Source organism: Macrotis lagotis, chromosome 3 (genome assembly GCF_037893015.1).
Source record: "Macrotis lagotis isolate mMagLag1 chromosome 3, bilby.v1.9.chrom.fasta, whole genome shotgun sequence".
Lineage (NCBI taxonomy): Eukaryota > Metazoa > Chordata > Mammalia > Peramelemorphia > Peramelidae > Macrotis > Macrotis lagotis.
This window is the reverse complement of record NC_133660.1, coordinates 284,409,689-284,429,022: the sequence shown is the minus strand read 5'-3', so window position 1 is coordinate 284,429,022 and position 19,334 is coordinate 284,409,689. Positions and strand designations below refer to the sequence as shown.

At 52.6% G+C, this 19,334-nt stretch overlaps 2 protein-coding genes across 3 annotated transcripts; both read left to right on the top strand.

Annotated features, from left to right (window-relative positions):
- Positions 1 to 8,209: 8,209 nt before the first annotated feature.
- GPR137 (G protein-coupled receptor 137) lies at positions 8,210 to 11,886 on the top strand. Of its 2 annotated transcripts, none has more exons than XM_074231175.1 (8): positions 8,210 to 8,658; positions 8,886 to 9,272; positions 9,783 to 9,832; positions 10,164 to 10,389; positions 10,505 to 10,654; positions 10,786 to 10,914; positions 11,040 to 11,158; positions 11,416 to 11,886. In XM_074231175.1, exons 2-8 carry the CDS (start codon positions 8,916 to 8,918, stop codon positions 11,627 to 11,629), a joined length of 1,245 nt encoding a protein of 414 aa, XP_074087276.1. In that variant the 5' UTR covers positions 8,210 to 8,658; positions 8,886 to 8,915; the 3' UTR covers positions 11,630 to 11,886. The 2 variants fall into 2 exon arrangements, with proteins under 2 accessions (XP_074087276.1, XP_074087277.1); XM_074231176.1 differs by having other exon boundaries at positions 8,211 to 8,658; positions 11,467 to 11,886.
- Positions 11,887 to 13,867: 1,981 nt separating this feature from the next.
- KCNK4 (potassium two pore domain channel subfamily K member 4) lies at positions 13,868 to 19,287 on the top strand. The gene is made up of 6 exons (XM_074231166.1): positions 13,868 to 14,736; positions 16,074 to 16,191; positions 16,602 to 16,762; positions 17,141 to 17,327; positions 17,502 to 17,641; positions 18,294 to 19,287. Exons 1-6 carry the CDS (start codon positions 14,548 to 14,550, stop codon positions 18,669 to 18,671), a joined length of 1,173 nt encoding a protein of 390 aa, XP_074087267.1. The 5' UTR covers positions 13,868 to 14,547; the 3' UTR covers positions 18,672 to 19,287.
- The last annotated feature ends 47 nt before the right edge of the window (positions 19,288 to 19,334 follow it).

Here is a 19,334-nt window from a genome sequence, read left to right as displayed (position 1 = left end):
TGTTGCTGTTAGGGTGTACATCTCGCTCATCTCGCTCAGCATCAGTTCATGCAAATCCTTCCAGTCTTCCCTGAATTCCCACCCCTCCTGCTTTCTTTTTTTTTTTTAATTTTTTTTTAGCTTCCCCCCAAATGAAATTCTTTATTTTTCACAATGGTCACATTCTTTTTTTTTTTTTTTTTGCAAGGCAAATGGAGTTAAGTGGCTTGCCCAAGGCCACACAGCTAGGTAATTATTAAGTGTCTGAGACCGGATTTGAACCCAGGTACTCCTGACTCCAGGGCCTGTGCTTTATCTGCTGTGCCACCTAGCCGCCCCCCTCCTGCTTTCTAATAGAACAATAGTGTTCCATGACATACATAGACCACAGTTTGATAAGCCATTCCCTAAATGAAGGATATTTACTTGATTTCCAATTCTTTGCCACCACAGACGGGGCTGCTATGAATATTTTTTGTACAAGTGATGTTTTTACTCTTTTTTCATCAACAAAATTAATTTTACATAGTTTATTTTATAAATTTTCCTACTTCTACTCAAATATATTCGTATTGTTCTCAAAAAGAAAATGAGATTCTTTGGGAATTTGAATTTTATACTTGTGATATTAACATCACATATTAACATGATTCTTACCTATACAATGGAAATGGCAATCAAAAACAGCAAAATCCTTTTTACTGGACAATAATTTAGCTGCTTTTATCCTAATGAAAAAATGTTCCACAAATAATAAATTTTTGTTTTTACTATCTTTTTTTTTTTTTAGTTTTTGCAAGGCAATGGGGTTAAGTGGCTTGCCCAAGGCCACACAGCTAGGTAAATATATTTTTTTAGGAAAATAATTTTTTATAGAAAAAGGCAAATTTTAGGGGTGGCTAGTTGGCATAGCGGATAAAGCACCAGCCCTGGAGTCAGGAATACCTGGGTTCAAATACGGTCTCAGACACTTAATAATTACTTAGCTGTGTGGCCTTGGGCAAGCCACTTAACCCCAATTGCCTTGCAAAAAAAAAAAAAACAAAAATCAAATTTTTCTGATAAAGATTTCTTTTCTCAAATATATAAAGGTGCCATTCCCCAATTTAAATGGTAAAAGGATATAAATAGATACTTTTCAGAAGAATCCAAAGTTATTAATACTCATATAAAAACATTCTAAATCAAAGATCATTAGATTAATACACTGAGATACCAGTTTGGCTAAGATGACAGAAAAGGAAAATGACAAATGCCAGAGAATATGTGGAAAAATAGGTACGCCAATGCACTATTGGTGGAACTGTGAAGTGGTCCAACCAGTCTGGAAAACAATTTGGAACCACATCCAAAGGACTAGAAAACTGTGCTTCCCATTAATTCATCATTACAACTTGTAAGTTTGTAACCCAAAGAGATTAAACAAAAGGGAAAAGGACTCATTTATACAAAAATATAGCAGCTCTTTTTGTGATTGCAGGTTTTGAAACAGGTGTATGCTCATAAATTAGGGAGTGACTGAACAAGCTATGATATATGATTGTACAGTAAGAAATGATGAAGATGATGATTTCAGAAAAGCCTAGGGAGACATATGAAATGATGTGAAGTAGGGGGTACAGTAGATAGAGCACTCACCCTAGAGTCAGGAGGACCTGAGTTCAAATTTGACTTCAGACACTCAATAATTGCCCCAGCTAGGTAATTATGAAGTGTCTCAGGCTGGATTTGAACTCAGGTCCTCCTGACTCCAGGGCCAGTGCTCTATCCACTCCAACACCTAGCCGCTCCTATTTTTACTATCTTGAAAACTAGAAACTTTTCTTTGAGAACTATAAGCAGGAACGCATAGCTATTCATGGGGACAAGGCCCAGGAAAAATTCCAACAGAAACCTTCAAAATCTTTGCAATAGTTAGGATCAAAAGGAAATTTCAATTTGCTTTGAGTCATGTTGGCTGAGAGCAAAAGTATTGTTAAGACACAATTAACTTTAGCTGGGGCCCTCTTCCCTACTGCCCTTCTTGATTTTTTTATCAATTATGCTAAAACATCTCTATATGGAGATAGTCTATCATTTGATCTCTAATATATATCTCCAGAACAAAAAAATGACATAAAAATAGCAAAATCTAATAATGGAACTTAAGATATGCAGGGTCCCCAAGAAATTATTAATTAAATAAGTTGGACAAAATAGTTGCTAATACCATAGAATTAACTTATAGCTTAAGCATTAAAATCACATACAAAACTTAAATTAGTTTGGAAAAATCTTAATGATCTTATTCAGTCTTAAAACAGAAACATATCTTTAATATTTAAACTTATCAAACTCAAATTGATATAAAGTATTTTGTATCATATGAAGACCCAAAAGGTCCTTAGAAAGATAAGATTTCTTAAAAAAAAAAAAGGAGTTACAAAAGGGCAAAGGTTTGCTTAAGCCCAATTAAATTACACTTATTGCAAAACTCAAATTTTTAAACTATCCTTCCAAAATTCTCATATGCATATATTTTTAGGCATATATATTACATATATATGTATTATATATATATATATATAATATATACAAATATGCTCTTTGATAACAACAAACTTAAGTATACCCCAATTTTGTACAAAGATTTGACTCAGAAAATCCTTGATAAGGTTTTACACCTAGATGTTTTTTGTTTTAAATCCCCTTTTTAGGATTACAAGATTTTTTTACTTCAGTTAATAATTTTTTTTTTTTTCTTAGCAAGGCAAATGGGATTAAGTGGCTTGCCCAAGGCCACACGGCTAGGTAATTATTAAGTGTCTGAGACCGGATTTGAACCCAGTTACTCCTGACTCCAAGGCTGGTGCTTTATCTACTGTGCCACCTAGCCGCCCCCATCACCATTCTTTAAAATGCTCTAGCATGGAGCTCAGTAGGCCTTGAAATCTTGAAAATGAAGACATTGGTAAATTAGATGATAATCTGGTATTGCTTATGAATTTTAAATTAGTTTTTCAAACAATTAAATCCCAAATCCAAACAAATGAAAGGAGTAATTCATATTTTAGAGCTTTCATTTCATTTAGACTGGGGTTAGAAATAAACTCAGTTGCCCATGGATCTGTTTTTTTAATCAAATAAAACATTAGATGAATAATTTAGCATTCTAAATTATATATTGTTTCATAACAGTTAATATCAGAATAGGAATTTCACTTTCTAACCTTTATTCTGAAACTCTGAGAGTACTATCACTGTGTTCATTTTAAGGATGCTAGAATTCAAGCTACCGAAAACATGAGCACATCTTAAACCATTTCAAATCTGGGTTTCACATTCCTAGAAAAATTTCATAACCTATCTTTTGATTTACAATTATAATACACACGTATTTTAAGTTATCCTAAAAATCAAATTATAAAATTTTCAAAATCTATTCAAATTATGAAAAAGTATTCGCAAAGGCAACAACACAGTACTTTTTTTTTGGTAAGGCAATAGGGTTAAGTGGCTTGCCCAAGGCCACACAGCTAGGGAATTATTAAGTATCTGAGGCCAGATTTGAACACAGGTACTCCTGACTCCAAGGCTGGTGCTCTATCCACTGTGCCACCTAGCTGCCCTCCCCATTGTATTTTTGAAGGAATTATTTTCTTTTTGCATTTTGTCAACTGTATTTTTAAATAATTTATTTTCTTCAGTCAATTTTTGTGCTTCCTTTTGCAAGATGTTGAATTTCTCTTGTATTTCTTTTTCCGATTGTTCTATTTGATTATTAAAATCCATTTTGAGCTCTTCCAAGAAGTCTTTTTGGGTGGGAGATCAATTCATCTTCTTCTCTGGGGATCCACATGTTACTTTTGTCTGCCTCCTCTTCTGAGAAAGCCTTTTGATCCTCCTTGTTTCCATAATAACTTTCAATAGTCCCAGCTTTTCTCTAACTTTTCTTACTCATTTTGAGTTCTGCTTCTAGTCACCTGGTTCACTGTCCCAAGCTTCTTAGATCGGGTGAGGAACCTGCTGGCACACCTTCCACACTGAGACCACTAGTTCGCTGGCCAGTCATATCGGCTGAAAGGGAGGTATGGGGTACTTGTACTGGAGCCCTCCTAGCTGACCTGCTGACCTTCAGGCTGGGGCCTCTGCTCTAGATCTCTGCTTTGGTGGACCTTCTCCACAACTGGTTTCAGCTCCCTGCTCCTGGTCACATTGCTCTCCAACCTATCAAGACAGATCTTGCAGGAACATGTTACACTTGGTTTTTGGGGGTTCTGTTCTTCCAAAATCTGTTTAGAGGCTTAATTAACATTGTTTCTGAGGGAAGACTAGTGTTGCCTCTTGAGTTTGATTATCTCCTGTGATGAACCATGATTCAGACTGAGGAATGCAGGTGTGGAAGAAAATAGAGATTTATTCAAGAAGTTACCACACAAAAGAAAATGATATAAAAGTGAAGAAGAATTTAAGGGAAAGCCATGTGGATTGCTAATTAATCTTGGCAGACCAGCTGGCAGGCTCAGATAAGTTTGGAAAGGAAGAGAAAGAGAAAGAAAGAAAAGGGCAGGCAGCAATGAGGCTTGGGTTAACCAGGCTACATGGTAAAGTTCATTAAGCTCCACATGGTTTAAGCAAGAACCAGAGGAAGGCCCATCCTTCTGGTTGGGATGCTGGCTCCCTGTTAAATACCCTGACATTGTAGGCTGGACAGAGGGTGGTGCTTGGGGTGTGGACTTTCACCTTGGAGCCAGGTAACTTCCAATCTACATGTTGGTCCTTCCTGTCTCAAGGTACTTGATGTCCAATGTTTTTTTTTTTAAAGAAAGATTTTATTTATTTTGAGTTTTACAATTTCCCCCCATTCTTTCTTCCCTCCCCCCACCCCCCACTGAAGGCAATCTGTTAGTGTTCACATTGGTTCCATGTTATACATTGATCTAAATTGAGGGTGATGAGAGAGAAATCATATCCTTAAGGAAGAAAAATAAAGTATGAGATAGTAAAATTGCATTATAATATAATGCTTTTTTCCCCTAATTTGATGGTAATAGTCTTTGGTCTTTGTTCAAAGTCCATAATTTTTTCTCTGAATACAGATGGGATTCTCTATCGCAGATAGCTCAAAATTGTCCCTGGCTGTTGCACTGAAGGGATGAGCAAGTTCATCAGGGTTGATCATCACCCCCATGTTGCTGTTAGGGTGGACAGTGTTCTTCTGGTTCTGCTCATCTCACTCAGCATCAGTTCATGCAAATCTCTCCAGGCCTCCCTGAATTCCCTTGATGTCCAATTTTTACATGTTCAATTCCTGCCCACCAGTGTCCTGAGGGAAATGGAGGATAAAGTACAAACAACAGGGTCAAGGAGAGACAGGATACAATCAACAATATCCAAGGAAGACAGAATCTCCAGAGGCAGAATCTCCACCTGTTTAACAGATTTTGCTTCTGCTACATTCACAATTCTCTACATCATTTCCCTACATCACTAGGAGAGCTTAAGGAAGTTCCTGGTTTCTCTCCACCATCTTGGCTCTACCCCCTTGTCCCTTTTTTTTTTTTTTTAGTTTTTTGCAAGGCAAATAGAGTTAAGTGGCTTGCCCAAGGCCACACAGCTAGGTCATTATTAAGTGTTTGAGACAGGATTTGAACCCAGGTACTCCTGACTCCAGGGCTGGTGCTTTATCCACTGCGCCACCTAGCTACCTCCTTGTCCCATTTTCTTAAAACAAACTGAGGTTTCAAAATAGCAGCTGGCCTTTCCTATCTTTTTTGAGAAGTTTAAAATTTATTTCAGGCAATGGGGTTAAGTGACTTGCTCAAGGTCTCACTGGTAGGCCATTATTAAATGTCTGAGGCTAGATTTGAACTCAGGTACTCCTGGTGCTCTATCCACTACACCACCTCACTGCCCCATCTTTTTTTTAGATTTACAGAGAGGTAAAGAAAAGCCTCCTAATGTGAATGAGATGAGAGAGAGAGAGAGAGAGAGAGAGGAGAGTTGTTTAGTCAAGTTAACAGAGCAAAGTTTTAAGAAATGAATGAGTCATGAGGGTTTGACTCAAATTTAGATCCAGGAATAGGAAAACAGACTTTCCTTCTTCAAAATTGCAATTTCTGGTTTAATCTTATCCATGATGCCTAAATTACAAATTTTGGCAGAAAAATTCTGATTTGCCCCCCCACCCTTACCCATCTGGAAAATCATAGGAGAGAAAAAGGACAGGTGGCTAGAAGGCACTTCTTTGGCAGGGAAAGGAAAATAAAAAGTGGAACAGATTTGGCCAATCAAGACAGAGTAGATGGAATAGACAACTAACCCAAGTAACCAAGAACCAGAGATCTCACACACACACACACACACACACACACACACCCCAAAAACCAAAACCCAACCAGGTAGAAATAGATTTTTAAGAGAGCAAAGAGAATTTTTTTTAATCTCACCATTTACCAATCAACTATATCTTCAAGGAAAAAGAAAGGACAGAGATCTTGGGAGCCTTCCCATGGGTGGCCCTGTCTCTTAGTTTTGGTGAGAATTAAAGGCACTGTCTGCAAGGGGCTGGAGAACACAGTGAAGAAATTCCATCTCTAAAGTCTCATTCTAAAGTCTAGCAGTAGTTAAGAACAGAAATACCAATATAAGGAGAGTAAGAGATAAACACAGGTACCTGAGCAGACAGGCATGCACATACAAAGAAAGGGAGGTTACCCTAACAAAGTCTCACTTATGGAGGCATAAAAACATAAAACAAACAAGGTGGGGGCCACCCAAACCAAGTCTTTCATACTGTTTACTATCAGATCAGAGGAAATTCTCACCAGAGGCAAGAATTTCAATCACTTATGGCAAATTCAGAGAATATTTCAACGGCAAAACAAAAGTTTGAAAATAGAGCAACTGAGTTGAAAAAGTGGTGGGCTCCTCTTTGAAAGGCCAACTGTGGCTAGGTTCAAGATCTGTTCTAACTTTTTGGGATCCCTCATGAAGCATTGTTCAAAGGGAGCCCAACCCCTTTCCAAGTCAAAATTGTTTAATCTACTGTCTAAAATTTACAACTGTGAATTTTAAAAATAGAGGGCTAAGGGGTGGCTAGGTGGTGCGGCGGATAGAGCACTGGTCATGGAGTCAGGGGGACCTGAGTTCAAATGTGACCTCAGACACTTAATAATGACCTAGCTGTGTGCCTTCGGGCAAGTCATTTAACCCCAAAGCCTTGCAAAAACAAATACAAAGACACAAAATATGGTTTAGACATGAAGTTTTATTCCCTAGGATTTAGTGTAGGCCTGTAGATGGAGGTCATCTGTCCAAGATGACTCCTCTAACAGAGAGAAGGGGGAGCCTTTATCCAAGACAAAGCGGAGGCCTCCTGGGAAGCCTGTCTGGGAGGTTGGCCAGTGGCCTTCTAGCCACCTGTCCTTTTTCTCTCCTATGATTTTCCAGATCGGTAAAGGGGGGGGGCAAATTAGAATTCTTCTGCCAAAATTTGCAATTTAGGCATCATGGATCAGAGAAATCAGAAATTGCAATTTTGAAGAAGTCTGTGTTTCGTGTTCCTGGCTCTAGCCAGAGACTCTGCCCATTATGCCCTCCTGGATTTCCAGCGTCCTGAGGGCAGGCCAAGGCTTCCAGCTTTCTGACTCCTTTGGAACTCGGGGCAGCGCTTCACCTGACCCCTGACCCAGGGGCAAAGGTGAGCCAGATGTGAAGGCTGAGACGTGTTCAAAGAGAAATCAGCCTTTTTTTGTTTTACCAGAAATACGGTTTCGGAAACTGATTGTACTTCGACGACGGTTATTATTCAGATTATTAACGTGGGGAGAAGGCTTCAAGTCGCCACTCAGCGCCGGTCCTCAGCTGTGCAGCATCTGCTTTGCACAAGAAAGGGTTAACATGGGGGAGGCGGGGCCTGGCAGCCATCTTGGGTAGGGGCGGAAATTCGTGACTGCGTCCTCGGGAGCCACTGAGGGATCCCGTCTGGACCGGGCTCGGGGGCGGGGCCGCGATGGCGGCCGGGGATTGGCTGCCAAGGAGCGGGGTTTCCCGGCCGCTGGTGCGGCCGCCCCCTCGTCTCCATGGCGACGGCCCCGCCTCCCCGGGCGCCCGCCCGCCCGCCCGCGGCACGGAGCGAGGCCATTCCCGGCCCAGGTTACGCCAGCGGCGGCGCGCGCGCGCTCCCGGCGCCCCCTCCCCGCCCCGGGCCCGGGCGGGTCGCTGCGCCCTTTGCGTAGGGCCCGGCGCAGCGCAGGCGCGGCGGCGCCCGGAGGCGGAGGCGGCCGAGGAGGCGGCGGGGGCGGAGGCGGAGCCGGCAGCCGGGAGCCGGGAGCCGGGGAGCCGGGAGCCGGGAGCCGGGGAGCCCGAGCCCGGTCCCGGCAGCGGCGCCGGCTCCCCCGGGGCGCAGCGCAGCGCGGCCCCCGGCACCCCCGGCGCCCCCCTGCCGCGGGAGGGAGGAGGCGAGACCCCGCCCCCGACTGACCCCCAGACGGGGAGCCCTGCCCGCAGAGATCTGGGGGGGCTGAGAGGAGCCCCCAAGCCCCTGGGAGCGGGGCGGCCGCCCGGCCCCCCCGGAGCCCTTCTGAGCGTGGGGTCACCCCGGGTCGGTGAAGGCCCCCAACTCCCCCCACTGCCCCTGTCACCCCGGGCCGAGACCCCAGGCCCAGGAGGGAGCGCGCCCGACACTTGGGGAGGGAGGTAAGAAGCGGGGCTCTGGCTGGGAAGGCCCCGTCTGGGGCCCGAGCCGGCTGTCTGTGTGGGGGTGGGGGCCCAGCCGGCAGGGTCGCCCCCCAGACCGGCCCCCTCCTCCCAGGTTCCCCAATGGCAGCAAGGAGAGGCTGACTTGGGGGGCGGTGGCCTCGGGGGCCTTTTCTCCCGGTCCAGCCTTCTTCTGCCCCATCTCCTCGGATTCAAACTCTTTCCAGGCCTCCTCAGCCTCCCCTGGACCCGCCGGCATGGAGGGCAATCTGTCCGGGCCGGTGCCCGCCGCGGGGCTGGTGCCCGCGCTACCCCCGGCGGTGACTCTGGGACTGACCGCTGCCTACACCACGCTGTACGGCCTGCTCTTCCTCTCGGTCTATGCCCAGCTCTGGCTGGTGCTGCTGTATGGGCACAAGCGACTCAGCTATCAGACCGTCTTCCTGGCCCTGTGCCTGCTGTGGGCCGCCCTGCGCACCACCCTCTTCTCCTTCTACTTCCGAGACACCGCTCGAGCCAACCGCCTGGGCCCCCTCCCCTTCTGGCTGCTCTACTGCTGCCCTGTGTGTCTCCAGTTCTTCACTCTCACACTCATGAACCTCTACTTTGCCCAGGTAACAAGGCCCATATCTGGATAGATGAGGGGAAGGTGAAGACAGGCAGCCTGCCCGGGAACTCTGTGGCCCTGTGGCGGCTCTGGGGTCAGATTGGCCCCATTGTGTAGTGGGGTCAGGAGGCCCACCCTGGGAGCTCTGTGGGCCCCACTATGGCTGTGGGGTCAGACTGCCCCCGTTGTGATCAGTCGGCCCAGCCTGGGAGCTCCGTGGCCCCCGCTGTGGCCCTGCTGTGGCTGGGGATCCGATTGAGGCCTCATCATTGCTGCGGGGTCAGGAGGCCCAGCCCAGGAGCTCTGTAACCCCCACTGTGGCTGTGGGGTCAGAGTGTGACCCCATCGTGCCTGCAGGGTCAAACTGGCCCCATTGTGACTGCAGGGTCAGGAGGAGGGCCAGCCTGGGGGCTCTGTGGCTGCCTAGTGGAGGCTGCAGGGTCAGATTGTGGCCCCATCGTGGCCCCGGGATCCAGCAACCAGGGCTCTCATTTACGTTCCTCCCCTTCTGACCTAGGTGGTGTTCAAAGCAAAGACAAAGCAGCACCCAGAGATGAGCAGGGGCCTGTAAGTATTCCTGCCGAGGCCCTCCGCCCATGAGTCCCAGGAGCGGGTGGGTCAGCGTGCCTGCCAGTTACCTGTCCCTGCCCCATAAGCTAGATGGGGCTGTGGTGAGACTACAGTGTGGACAAGGCTCCACGGGGTGGTCTGGCCGTCTGCTCCTGGTCTGGTGGTGCCAGGCCCCCACTGGTTCCCTGGTGGCCCTGACTCTGCCAGGGAGGGTGCTGGCCCAAGGGTCTCCTGAGGCTGCTTGCATCCAGGGGTGGGGGAATCCTGCGTGGCTGGTTCCGGTCAGGGGCGGCTGGGGAGGGGACTGACCGGAACCTGTGGGTCACAGGCTGGCCGTGCGGGGGGCGTTTGTTGGGGCTTCCCTACTCTTCCTCCTGGTGAATGTGTTGTGCGCCACACTGTCCCGCCGGCGCCGGACACAGCCCTGGGCCTTGCTGCTGGTGCGAGTTCTGGTGAGCGACTCGCTCTTTGTGATCTGTGCCCTCTCGCTGGCTGCTTGCCTCTGCCTGGTGGCCCGGCGTGCCCCCTCCACCAGCATCTACCTGGAGGCCAAGGTAGGGACTGACTCAGGGGATGATCCTGGAATTATTCCAGGGTGCCCCCCCCCGAGGGAGGGGCAGCTCAGACTTGATGCTAGACTGAAGGGAGCACTCCTCTCTGTGTGTCCAGGGGACCAGCGTGTGCCAGGCCGCAGCCATGGGTGGAGCCATGGTCCTGCTCTATGCCAGCCGGGCCTGCTACAATTTGGCAGCCCTGGCGCTGGCCCCCCACAGCCGGCTGGACTCCTTCGATTATGACTGGTACAACGTCTCTGACCAGGTGGGTGCGTGACTGGGCTCCTCTTCATCCTCAGGGCCCCACCCTTGGCAGGCATCACTGGGCTCCTCTCTCCTCTCTCTGGCATCATCTTGGTCTTCTACGGGTCTCTTTCCTCTCCCCTCCCCTGGCAGGCTGACCTGGTGAATGATCTCGGGGACAAGGGTTACCTGGTCTTTGGCCTCATCCTCTTTGTGTGGGAGCTGCTGCCCACCACCCTGCTTGTTGGCTTCTTTCGGGTACACCGGCCCCCCCAGGACCTGGTAAGCTCCTCCCTTGTCTACCCTCTAGGTCCATTGTGAGGGCTAAGAACACTTGGTGGGGGTGGGGGACGTCAGAAAGGAAGAGCTTGGAGGAAACCCTAACCGCTTCTGGCCTCCTCCTGAAGAGCACCAGCCGGATCATCAATGGGCAGGTCTTCAGTTCCCGTTCCTACTTCTTTGACCGGGCTGGACATTGTGAGGAAGAGGGAGGCCCCTGGGAACACAGTCGGGGAGAGAGCACCAGGTATGGGGGTGCCGCGGAGACTGCTGCCGCTTGTCTGAGGGGGGCCAGGTTGCCTTTGTCCTTGGGGACCTCAGGGCCTGTCACACACCATCCCTCGGTGTCTCCCTGCTTTGGCGGCCATTGCTCTCCTGCCCACTGTCCCTGTCCCTTGGCCTTTCACATTGGGATAAAGGACAAGGGTCCACGCTTTCCTGTTCTGGGGCACCTCTGGCTGGCTGCCTGAGGAACTCCAAGTCCCATCTTGCTTTGCTTTCTAGCCCATTGCTTGTTGGGGCCTGTGTGGTCAGTCACCCCGTCTCTCCCTGCAGCCTGTCGGGGAACCTGGGGGCTGGCAGCTGGTACGGTGCTATTGGGCGGGAGCCCGGCTGGTGTGGGGGCAGCCAGAGCCGAAGCTCACCGCTCCTCTTCTCCCAGGTGGCTGGGCCTGCGGGCCACCATCACCACAGCCTCTACTCCACCCCTCAGACATGAGCTCCCTGCTCCCCAGGGGCGAGTGGGAGCTGCTGCTCCTCCAGGTGCCCTTCTTCCTGCCTCCCTGTGGCAGCCCTCTCCTCAACCCCTGTCCCTGCTGAGTCTGCAGCTTCTAGTGCTGGGTTCAACCCCAAAGTCGCTCTTGTCCTGAGCTTCTGCCTCCTGTTGGGGGTGGCACTGTCTGCCACATGGAGCCTGCTACCTCTCTTGTGCCTGCTGCTCAATAAACAGTGCCCATTGCCCCTGTTGGAACGATGGTCTGGTGCTTGTGCCCTCTTCATTCGTAGCCGTGACTTCTAGACCTCGATGGTGATCTGGCCCAGAGAAAGGGGGTGAAGGGCGCAGAGACAGGAACTAGCAAGCTAGGCTTGGAAGCTGGCAGCGACCCTGACCCCAAATTTGTTCCTCCCACCCTCCTCCCCCACCTCTGGGTCTGCAGACATTCCCTACTATCCTTGGAACAAGGATCTGGCATGGTGGTCGTGGTGGGGCAATGGCTCCTTCCGACTGTTTCCCTGAATTTGGAGGGCCCAGGAGTAGTAAGCAGGATCAAAGGGAGGGAGTGGGTGGGCATCTTTACTAAAGTGGACTCTGTTTTAAACCTCTTCCCTTCTGAGGATGGATAGGATACTCTGCTTCAAAAGTGTCCAGGGCCTTATCAATTTGCAGGGCCCCATGTAAGGAGGGAGGGGCTTTGATTGTCTTTGATGAGGACTCTCTTGAAGTCAAGGCCTGTCTTCACCTTGGAGGGTGGGTCTCTGGGTGGCCAGAGAAACTTGGGCCTCTCCATATAAAGGGAACTGAAGGAACTCAAACTCTTGAGGCTTCCAGCAGGACTCGGGCTGGGATGTGAAAAATGAGGTTTCCGATAGATGGGGGCACAGGCAACCCATGGGAATATTGGGATGATTGAGGCTGACTTTGGGAAGAAGATGAGGCCAAATGTCAGACTCGGATGGCACACCACCTTGCCCAATCTAGAGCAGGGAGGTCTCCCACAGGGAGGATGGGGTGTCCAGCCTGGCCTGACTGCTGGCAGCTCTTCCTTGGCCCTCCTGGCCCCATCTCCCTTCCCCTCAGGTGCTCTTTTCTGGGAAATGATGGCAGTGCTATGAGGAGAGCCAAGCCCCCAGTGATCATTGGGCACTTGCCTCCTTGCTTGGTCCCTGATGCCCCACCCTGTGCTTAGGGTTGTACTAGAGGGGTTTGTCTGTTCCCAAGAGCCCAGGGAGATGAGGAATCGGGAGGATTGGTTGGGCAGTGCCCACTGAGCACACTGCTTTATTTCCTTGGGGCACATTGCTGACCCCTCTCCTCCAGGAGTGCCTAACCTGCTTTGTCCGCATGAGCTGGGCACAGCTGAGGGGCAATCTTTTCTGAGGCCAAATGGAGGTAAGAAAGGTGGGGCAGGGGGCATAGCGAGGATGGAGAGGACCCTGGAGAAGACAGACCTGGGGGATTGGGGGAAAGGAAGGGGGACCTGTCTCTGCTCGACTCAGACCAGAGTAGGCATGGCTGGCTAGCATATGGGAGGAGGTTGGGTTCTCTCGGGGTGTCCCACGCTCCCGCAGCTGCTGCACACACTTGGGACTTGGGGACCCATCCGCAAGGCAACGAGGCGGCAGGCAGAGGGGGGCTGGGGCGCTCGGTGTGCCTCAGTGTGACCGTGAGTGTTGGGGGGGCTGCCGGGAGAGCCGGATGGTGAACGTGGTTTGTGTGTGTATGGGGTGTGTGTGGGGGAGATGTGTAAGAATGGGGTCTCCCTACGGGAACTGTGTGCCGCCCCTTGGGGAGTGTGGATGGGCCCTCGGGGAAGGCGGAGTGCTGGGTGTGCGCGGGCGCTGTCCGCCGGCCAGCTCCCGCGGTCACTGCGGTTCCCCGCAAGCTGGGTTGTGGGGGTCCCTCCGGCGGCCCCTTGGCCTCTGGGGCTCCACGCGCGGTGTGGCAGCTTCTGGCTGGGGGGGAGCCCTCCCTCCCCATCCGGGGGGGGCCTGCATGGAGGGCCCCGCCCTGCGGCCGAGCCGGCGGGGCGCCCCCGCCTTCAGGACCCACAGGGCTCCCTGCCCCCCTCCCCGGACCGGGGCCAACTGGGGGCGCCCGGCTCCATCAGCCGGAGGCTGCGGCAGCCAGCCGGGGAGCAGGGCGGGGCCGGGCCAGGTGTGGCGGCCGGCCGCCGGAGGGCGGGAGGCGGCCCGGGCCTGGGGGCTTGGAGGGCTCTCCTCTCCGCCGCCGGCTCCTCCCTCCGACCCTCCTCTTCTGCAGCTCTCCATCACCCTGCTGCTGCATTCCTGTTTTTCCACTCTGCCTCCCGTCCTTGCTCTCAGCATCCCTCCCTCCTCCCCCTCGTCGGCGCTTCTCCATTCAGCTCCCCCCCCCCTTGCCTTTCCTCTTCATCTCCCTCTCTTCCTCCTCCTCCTCCCTCCCCCTTTCCCTGGCTGTCCACCTGCTCCTCCCCCTCTCTCCAGTTTGGCTCCTTCTGTCTCCTGCTCCCCCTTTCCCCCCACCCCCTGTCACGGAGCCCCAGGAACAGGGCTGATGAAAGGGAGAGAGGAGGTAAGGGAAGGGGGCACGATGTAGGGGAGCAGGAGGGAGAGACAATCCCAGAAGTGGGGAAACTGAGGACCCAGGGTAAGTGGGGTGTGGACCCTTGGTCATCCAGGGAGGGGTCTGCCTGGGGAAAAGCAACAGAGACCCAGAGCAAAAGGGAAAGAGTGCTCCAAGAGGAAAATGTGGGGGCAAGGAATGAGCACAGACAGGCCAGTTGGGAGGTTTGGAAGGGGCTTAGCTGGCATCTGGCAGATGCTGCTGGGACAACCCCTTCCTCTCCCCAGGGTCCATGCTTGTCACCACGGTGACCAGAAGATTTGGGGCAAACCCTGAGCTCCCAGCGGGCCACCTGCACATCTTGAGGCTGTGCCATGAGACCCACCACCCTCCTGGCACTGTTGATTCTGGTACTACTCTACCTGGTGTCTGGTGCCCTCGTCTTCAGGGCCCTGGAGCTGCCAATGGAACAGCAAGCTCAGTTAGATTTGGATGTGACCCGAGAAAAGTTCCTTCAGGCACACCCTTGCATGAACCTGACCATGCTGCAGAAATTCATAGAGGTGAGGTGGGGGGGGGGGGATGTGGTTGGGAGACCACCAACTGGCTCCTGCCAGGCTGTGGGGCTCATGGAAAGGCCCTTGGGAGTTTTGAAGGAGGCCATCCTCAGTGAAACTTCCGAAATGACCGTCAACCATCAGATTTCTCTGGGGGAACTCAACTTGGGGTGGGGGCGGGAGGAAGGCAGTTTCCCAGCTCAGAGTTTGGAAATTGGGTATGGAAGACCTTCCTCTCCTCTCTCCAACAGACCTGATCAATGGACGGAATGTACTGATGAAAGAAAGGAGGGCAGGGACTGGGAGAAGGTTTGGGGGAGGGTTTGAAAAGAAATGCATGAGTCAGGTAGATATGGTTAGACCCTAGAGATGATGCTCCCCCCTCCCCCCAGCTAGCACAACTCTCCAATACATTTGGGTGTTTGAAACCCCACTGAGACCTCAACAGGTCTCTGCTTAGAGGAGAAGGCTGGGAAGTGGGGGAGCTACCAAGATTTCTTCTCTTTGATTGATCCTCCCCCTCTGCCCCTCTCCCTCATTTTAAAACTAAGATTAAACTGTAATAAATGATTTTAAAAAATCTGTGCCCAACTCCTTCCCCCTCCCCCATTCCTCTGGGCTTGAGGAACACTAGAGTCAAGATGCACCCACAGGGGGCTGAGAAAACCCAGTACCTTCTGAAGGGTGGAGCAGCTTTGGTGGAAAAAGGTATGTGTGTTGGGGAGGTGCTGCTGGGTGGGGGAAAGGGATTTGGTATCAAAAGGATCTCTGGATGGCTGGTACTGTTCTCTAAGAGGCCAGGACCTGGGCTTTCTACACAGACCACAGAGAGGAGTGACCCATTTTCCTCAGTGTAATGGAAATGTTGTGTATATACATATATATATATCTTGGAAAAAAACACTGAGAAGCAAAACCTGGAGATGGAGGTTGAATAAGTCTGGATTTCTGGGGTAAAGCGGTTGAACAGATTGCTGACAGGAGGGAAGGGTGTACCCTGGTGTGACTAAGAGGGGTGGGAAACAGTGGAAGCTCTGGAGGAGAAGCTAAGGTCCTGAACCTGGGAGGAGCTATTAGGGAAGGAGAGGCAGGCTGAGATGATGGGAGACTGGCTTAGTAGAAATGATTGGGTATTGGAAAAAGTATTTATTAGCGATAAAACCCTTGTCTGGACTTCAGGAAACAGATGCTGCTGGCCTGGAACTCCTCCTCCTAAGCTTAGGGGAGCTAAGGTCCAGTTTAGAGCAGCCCCGGAAGTAGGGACTCCTGTGGATGGAGCAGGGGCAGGGGGCAGAAGGCAGGTCACGTTGTCATCCTTTAATTTCTTCCTTTCCATCTTGTAGGATGTGGCTGAACACCTGGGGAGCGGTGCAGACCCTAAGAGCTCCTTCAACACCTCCAGCTCAGCCTGGAACTTGGGCAGTGCCTTCTTCTTCGCTGGCACCATTGTTACCACCATTGGTGTGAAAGGGCAGGGGTGGTGTGGGGAGGGTCATTGACATGAGAGGTCAGAGCAGAGCCAGGGCCAGGCCAACAGGAAGAGTGCGGGAGGAGGAGGTGATAGGGCAGGGGCCTGGCCCAGCTTCTGGAGGAAGTCCTCCACATCTTCCATAGTGGACCGGGCCATTCTTGAACCCAGGGCACTGCTTCCCACCTCCCACCTTCCTCTCCAGGGTAGCTTCACCCACCTTCTTTGGATCAGTCTCACCTAGATGGGGCTTTCCAGAGGTTAGAGGGCACCCTCCTCCTCTTGGGACCTTAGTTGCTGACACTGGGGGGGGACTTTAGTTGCTGACACTGGGTAGGACCTTAGTTGCTGACACTGGGTGGGACCAGCCTGGGAGCCTGGGCTGATTCACACCCTCTTCCAGGTTATGGAAACATGGTCCTACAAACGAATGAGGCTCGAATTTTCTGCATCTTTTATGCGCTGGTGGGGATCCCACTGTTTGGGATGCTGTTGGCTGGGGTTGGTGACAGGTTGGGCTCTGCCCTCCGCAGGGGCATCGGTCACGTGGAAGCCATCTTCTTGGTGAGCGGCCAGTCCCTATAACATCTCCTCTACATCCCCACCCGAGGGTGTGGGGAGCTGGACCTGGAGTCAGAGGCACCTAACATGCATGAGACCCCAACTGGCCAGTCCTCAGCTTCCTCATCTGTAACATGGGGGTGCTAACACTTTGTAGGGAGCTAGGGAGGGAAGCTCCAGAGACCTGAAAGCTCTCCCTATATGGGAGTGAGTATTCCCAACAAATCTCTGATCCCAGGTGATGGCCAGCTCCTGCCTCTCTGGGCTTCAGTTTCCCCATCTGTAAAAAAAGGGAGGGTTGGCGGGGCTGTCTAATCTGGCGGCCGGATGTCTCTGGACCCAGCCTGACTCGTGCCGGGGGTCTCTCTGTAACACCCCCAGAAGTGGCGGGTGCAGCCCGCTCTGGTGCGCTCCCTTTCCGCGGTGCTCTTCCTCGTGGTGGGCTGCCTCCTCTTCGTTTTGGCGCCCATGTTCGTGTTCTCCTACACCGAAGACTGGACTTCCCTGGAGGCCCTCTACTTCATCATCGTGACGCTGACCACCGTGGGCTTCGGGGACTACGTGGCCGGTGGGTGAGCCGCAGCGCCAGGGAGGGAGGGACCCGGCTGCTCGGCCCTGGACGGATGGTGCCAGGGCCGGAGGCGGGCAGGGGAGCGGGAGCTAGACCAGGTTCGTGCCCAGGGGGCGAGGGGCAGGGGAAGCGAGCTGCCGGCCCGACTCCAACTCCAAGGGCTGCCCCCAGGCTCGAACCCGGAGCAGAAGTTAGTGTTCTACCAGCCCATCGTCTGGTTCTGGATTCTGATGGGCCTCGCCTACTTCGCCTCCATCCTCACCATGATCGGGAACTGGCTCCGGGTGGTGTCCCGCCGCACTCGGGCTGAGGTAGGGAGGCCCCACTCCCCGGAGCGGGCGAGCGGGCGGGCGCTTTGCCTCGTACATCCTGGAGGTACCCCCGCGTCACCCCCCCCCCCAGCTGTGGGCGGACCACTCTCCCGGAGGCCCCTCCGGGCAGCGGGGGTTCTCAGGACGCAGGACTGGGGCTCTGTAGGAGACATCACTCACGCACCCACACCCCGCTGCCCCTCTCCTCCGTCTCCTTTGGGTAGTTTTGTTTTCAGAGGCTCATCCTGGGGCAGCAGCGGATGGAGCACCGGCCCTGGAGTCAGGGGGACCTGAGTTCCAATGTCAGACACTGATGACCTAGCTGTGTGCCGGTGGCCTAGCCACTTAACCCCACTGCCTTGTAAAAAACTAAAAAAAAACAAACCCCAACACATGACAATGGAACTGAGGGATTGCTGGCCTCTGGCTCCTTAGCCAAAGCCGCCCTCAATGGTGCGCCGAGCATCTGAAGGAGTGGGTTCTAATCCCGCGGCTGACGCTAGCCGGGCGGCCTTAGGCCAGGCTTCTCTCTGCCAATGTCGGGCGCTCCTTAGGGCGCTTGGGAGTCCCCCAGACTTAATCCCCATCCTCCCCGCCAAGTCGATGGAAGTTCTTCCGGACGCACCCCGTTCTCCTTCCTTTCGCCCCGCAGATGGGCGGCCTCACCGCCCAGGCAGCCAGCTGGACCGGTACCGTGACGGCACGGATGACGCAGCGCGCCGGGCCGGAGGCACGGGAGCCCGAGCCACCCCCGGCGGAGAAGCCGAGCCCGGGAGCCCCCCAGGCGCCCCCTGTCCAGCTGGGGCCGAAGGCGCCCAGCCTGGAGAAGGCACCTCCCTCCCCACCCACCTCTGTTTCAGCGCCCTTGGATTACCCCGGAGAGAATTTAGCCTTCATCGACGAGTCATCCGACACGCAGAGCGAGCGGGGATTCGGTGTGCGCCCCCGGGGCCGCCGAGGGGGTGTCAGACACCCCAGAAAACCTGCTCGGCCCCGGGGCCGCTTCCCAAATAAGAGGGAGCTGGCCTAGTCCGGGGATGGCCATGGGCACTGATCTCTCCCGCCAAGGACCCTGGCTCCAGGCTTGTCCCTGCTCCCCTCGGGGTGGATAGCCAAAGAACTCCCATCCCCCCTGGGGCAGCCTGGGAAGCGCGGGCTGCTTCGAACTCCTCCTCCGTCCCCCCAAAGCTCCCGGCCTGTCGCCTGGGCTTCCTAGCCCGGCTCAATAAAGAGAAGGCTCCGGCCGCCTGCTCTGGTCTTCCGTCTCTTAGCTCTAGGGACCCAGGAGGGGCCGGGGGCGCTGTGCGCTGGTGCTGGAGGGGGGCTCTGGGGAGTTATGGGAGGCCAAAGCTCGCAGGGGGCTTCCGTTAGACCGACCACTCAGAGGACCTGGGTTCAAGTCTCAACCCTTCCTTGAACTGTGGGACCTCCGGCAATAAAAGAGCCACTTGTTGGAGAGGGCCGCGTCCTTTGGTTTAAGGGACGGGTCTTCTGGGTCTGGTTTTGGATCCCTCCGCCCTCCCCAGCTTTGTTGTCGCTATGACGGGGCAGCTGAGTTTGGAAAAATCAAGCCTCAGGAGCTTAGTAGCCAGTGTGATCCTGTTCAAGTCACTTAACCCCGTTTTCTCAACAAAGGAGTCACAGAAGGGAATGGCAAATCGCGCAGAAAACACCCAACGGGGCCACAACCGAA

Excerpts from the sequence above, each read along its gene's own strand:
- GPR137 (XM_074231175.1), top strand. The coding sequence starts at position 8,916 with ATGGAGGGCAATCTGTCCGGGCCGGTGCCCGCCGCGGGGCTGGTGCCC. Across the intron at positions 10,390-10,504 it reads GCATCTACCTGGAGGCCAAG|GGGACCAGCGTGTGCCAGGC; the intron begins GTAGGGACTGAC and ends CTGTGTGTCCAG. Across the intron at positions 11,159-11,415 it reads AGTCGGGGAGAGAGCACCAG|CCCATTGCTTGTTGGGGCCT; the intron begins GTATGGGGGTGC and ends TTTGCTTTCTAG.
- KCNK4 (XM_074231166.1), top strand. The coding sequence starts at position 14,548 with ATGAGACCCACCACCCTCCTGGCACTGTTGATTCTGGTACTACTCTAC. Across the intron at positions 16,192-16,601 it reads CACCATTGTTACCACCATTG|GTTATGGAAACATGGTCCTA; the intron begins GTGTGAAAGGGC and ends ACCCTCTTCCAG. Across the intron at positions 17,328-17,501 it reads CTTCGGGGACTACGTGGCCG|GCTCGAACCCGGAGCAGAAG; the intron begins GTGGGTGAGCCG and ends GGCTGCCCCCAG.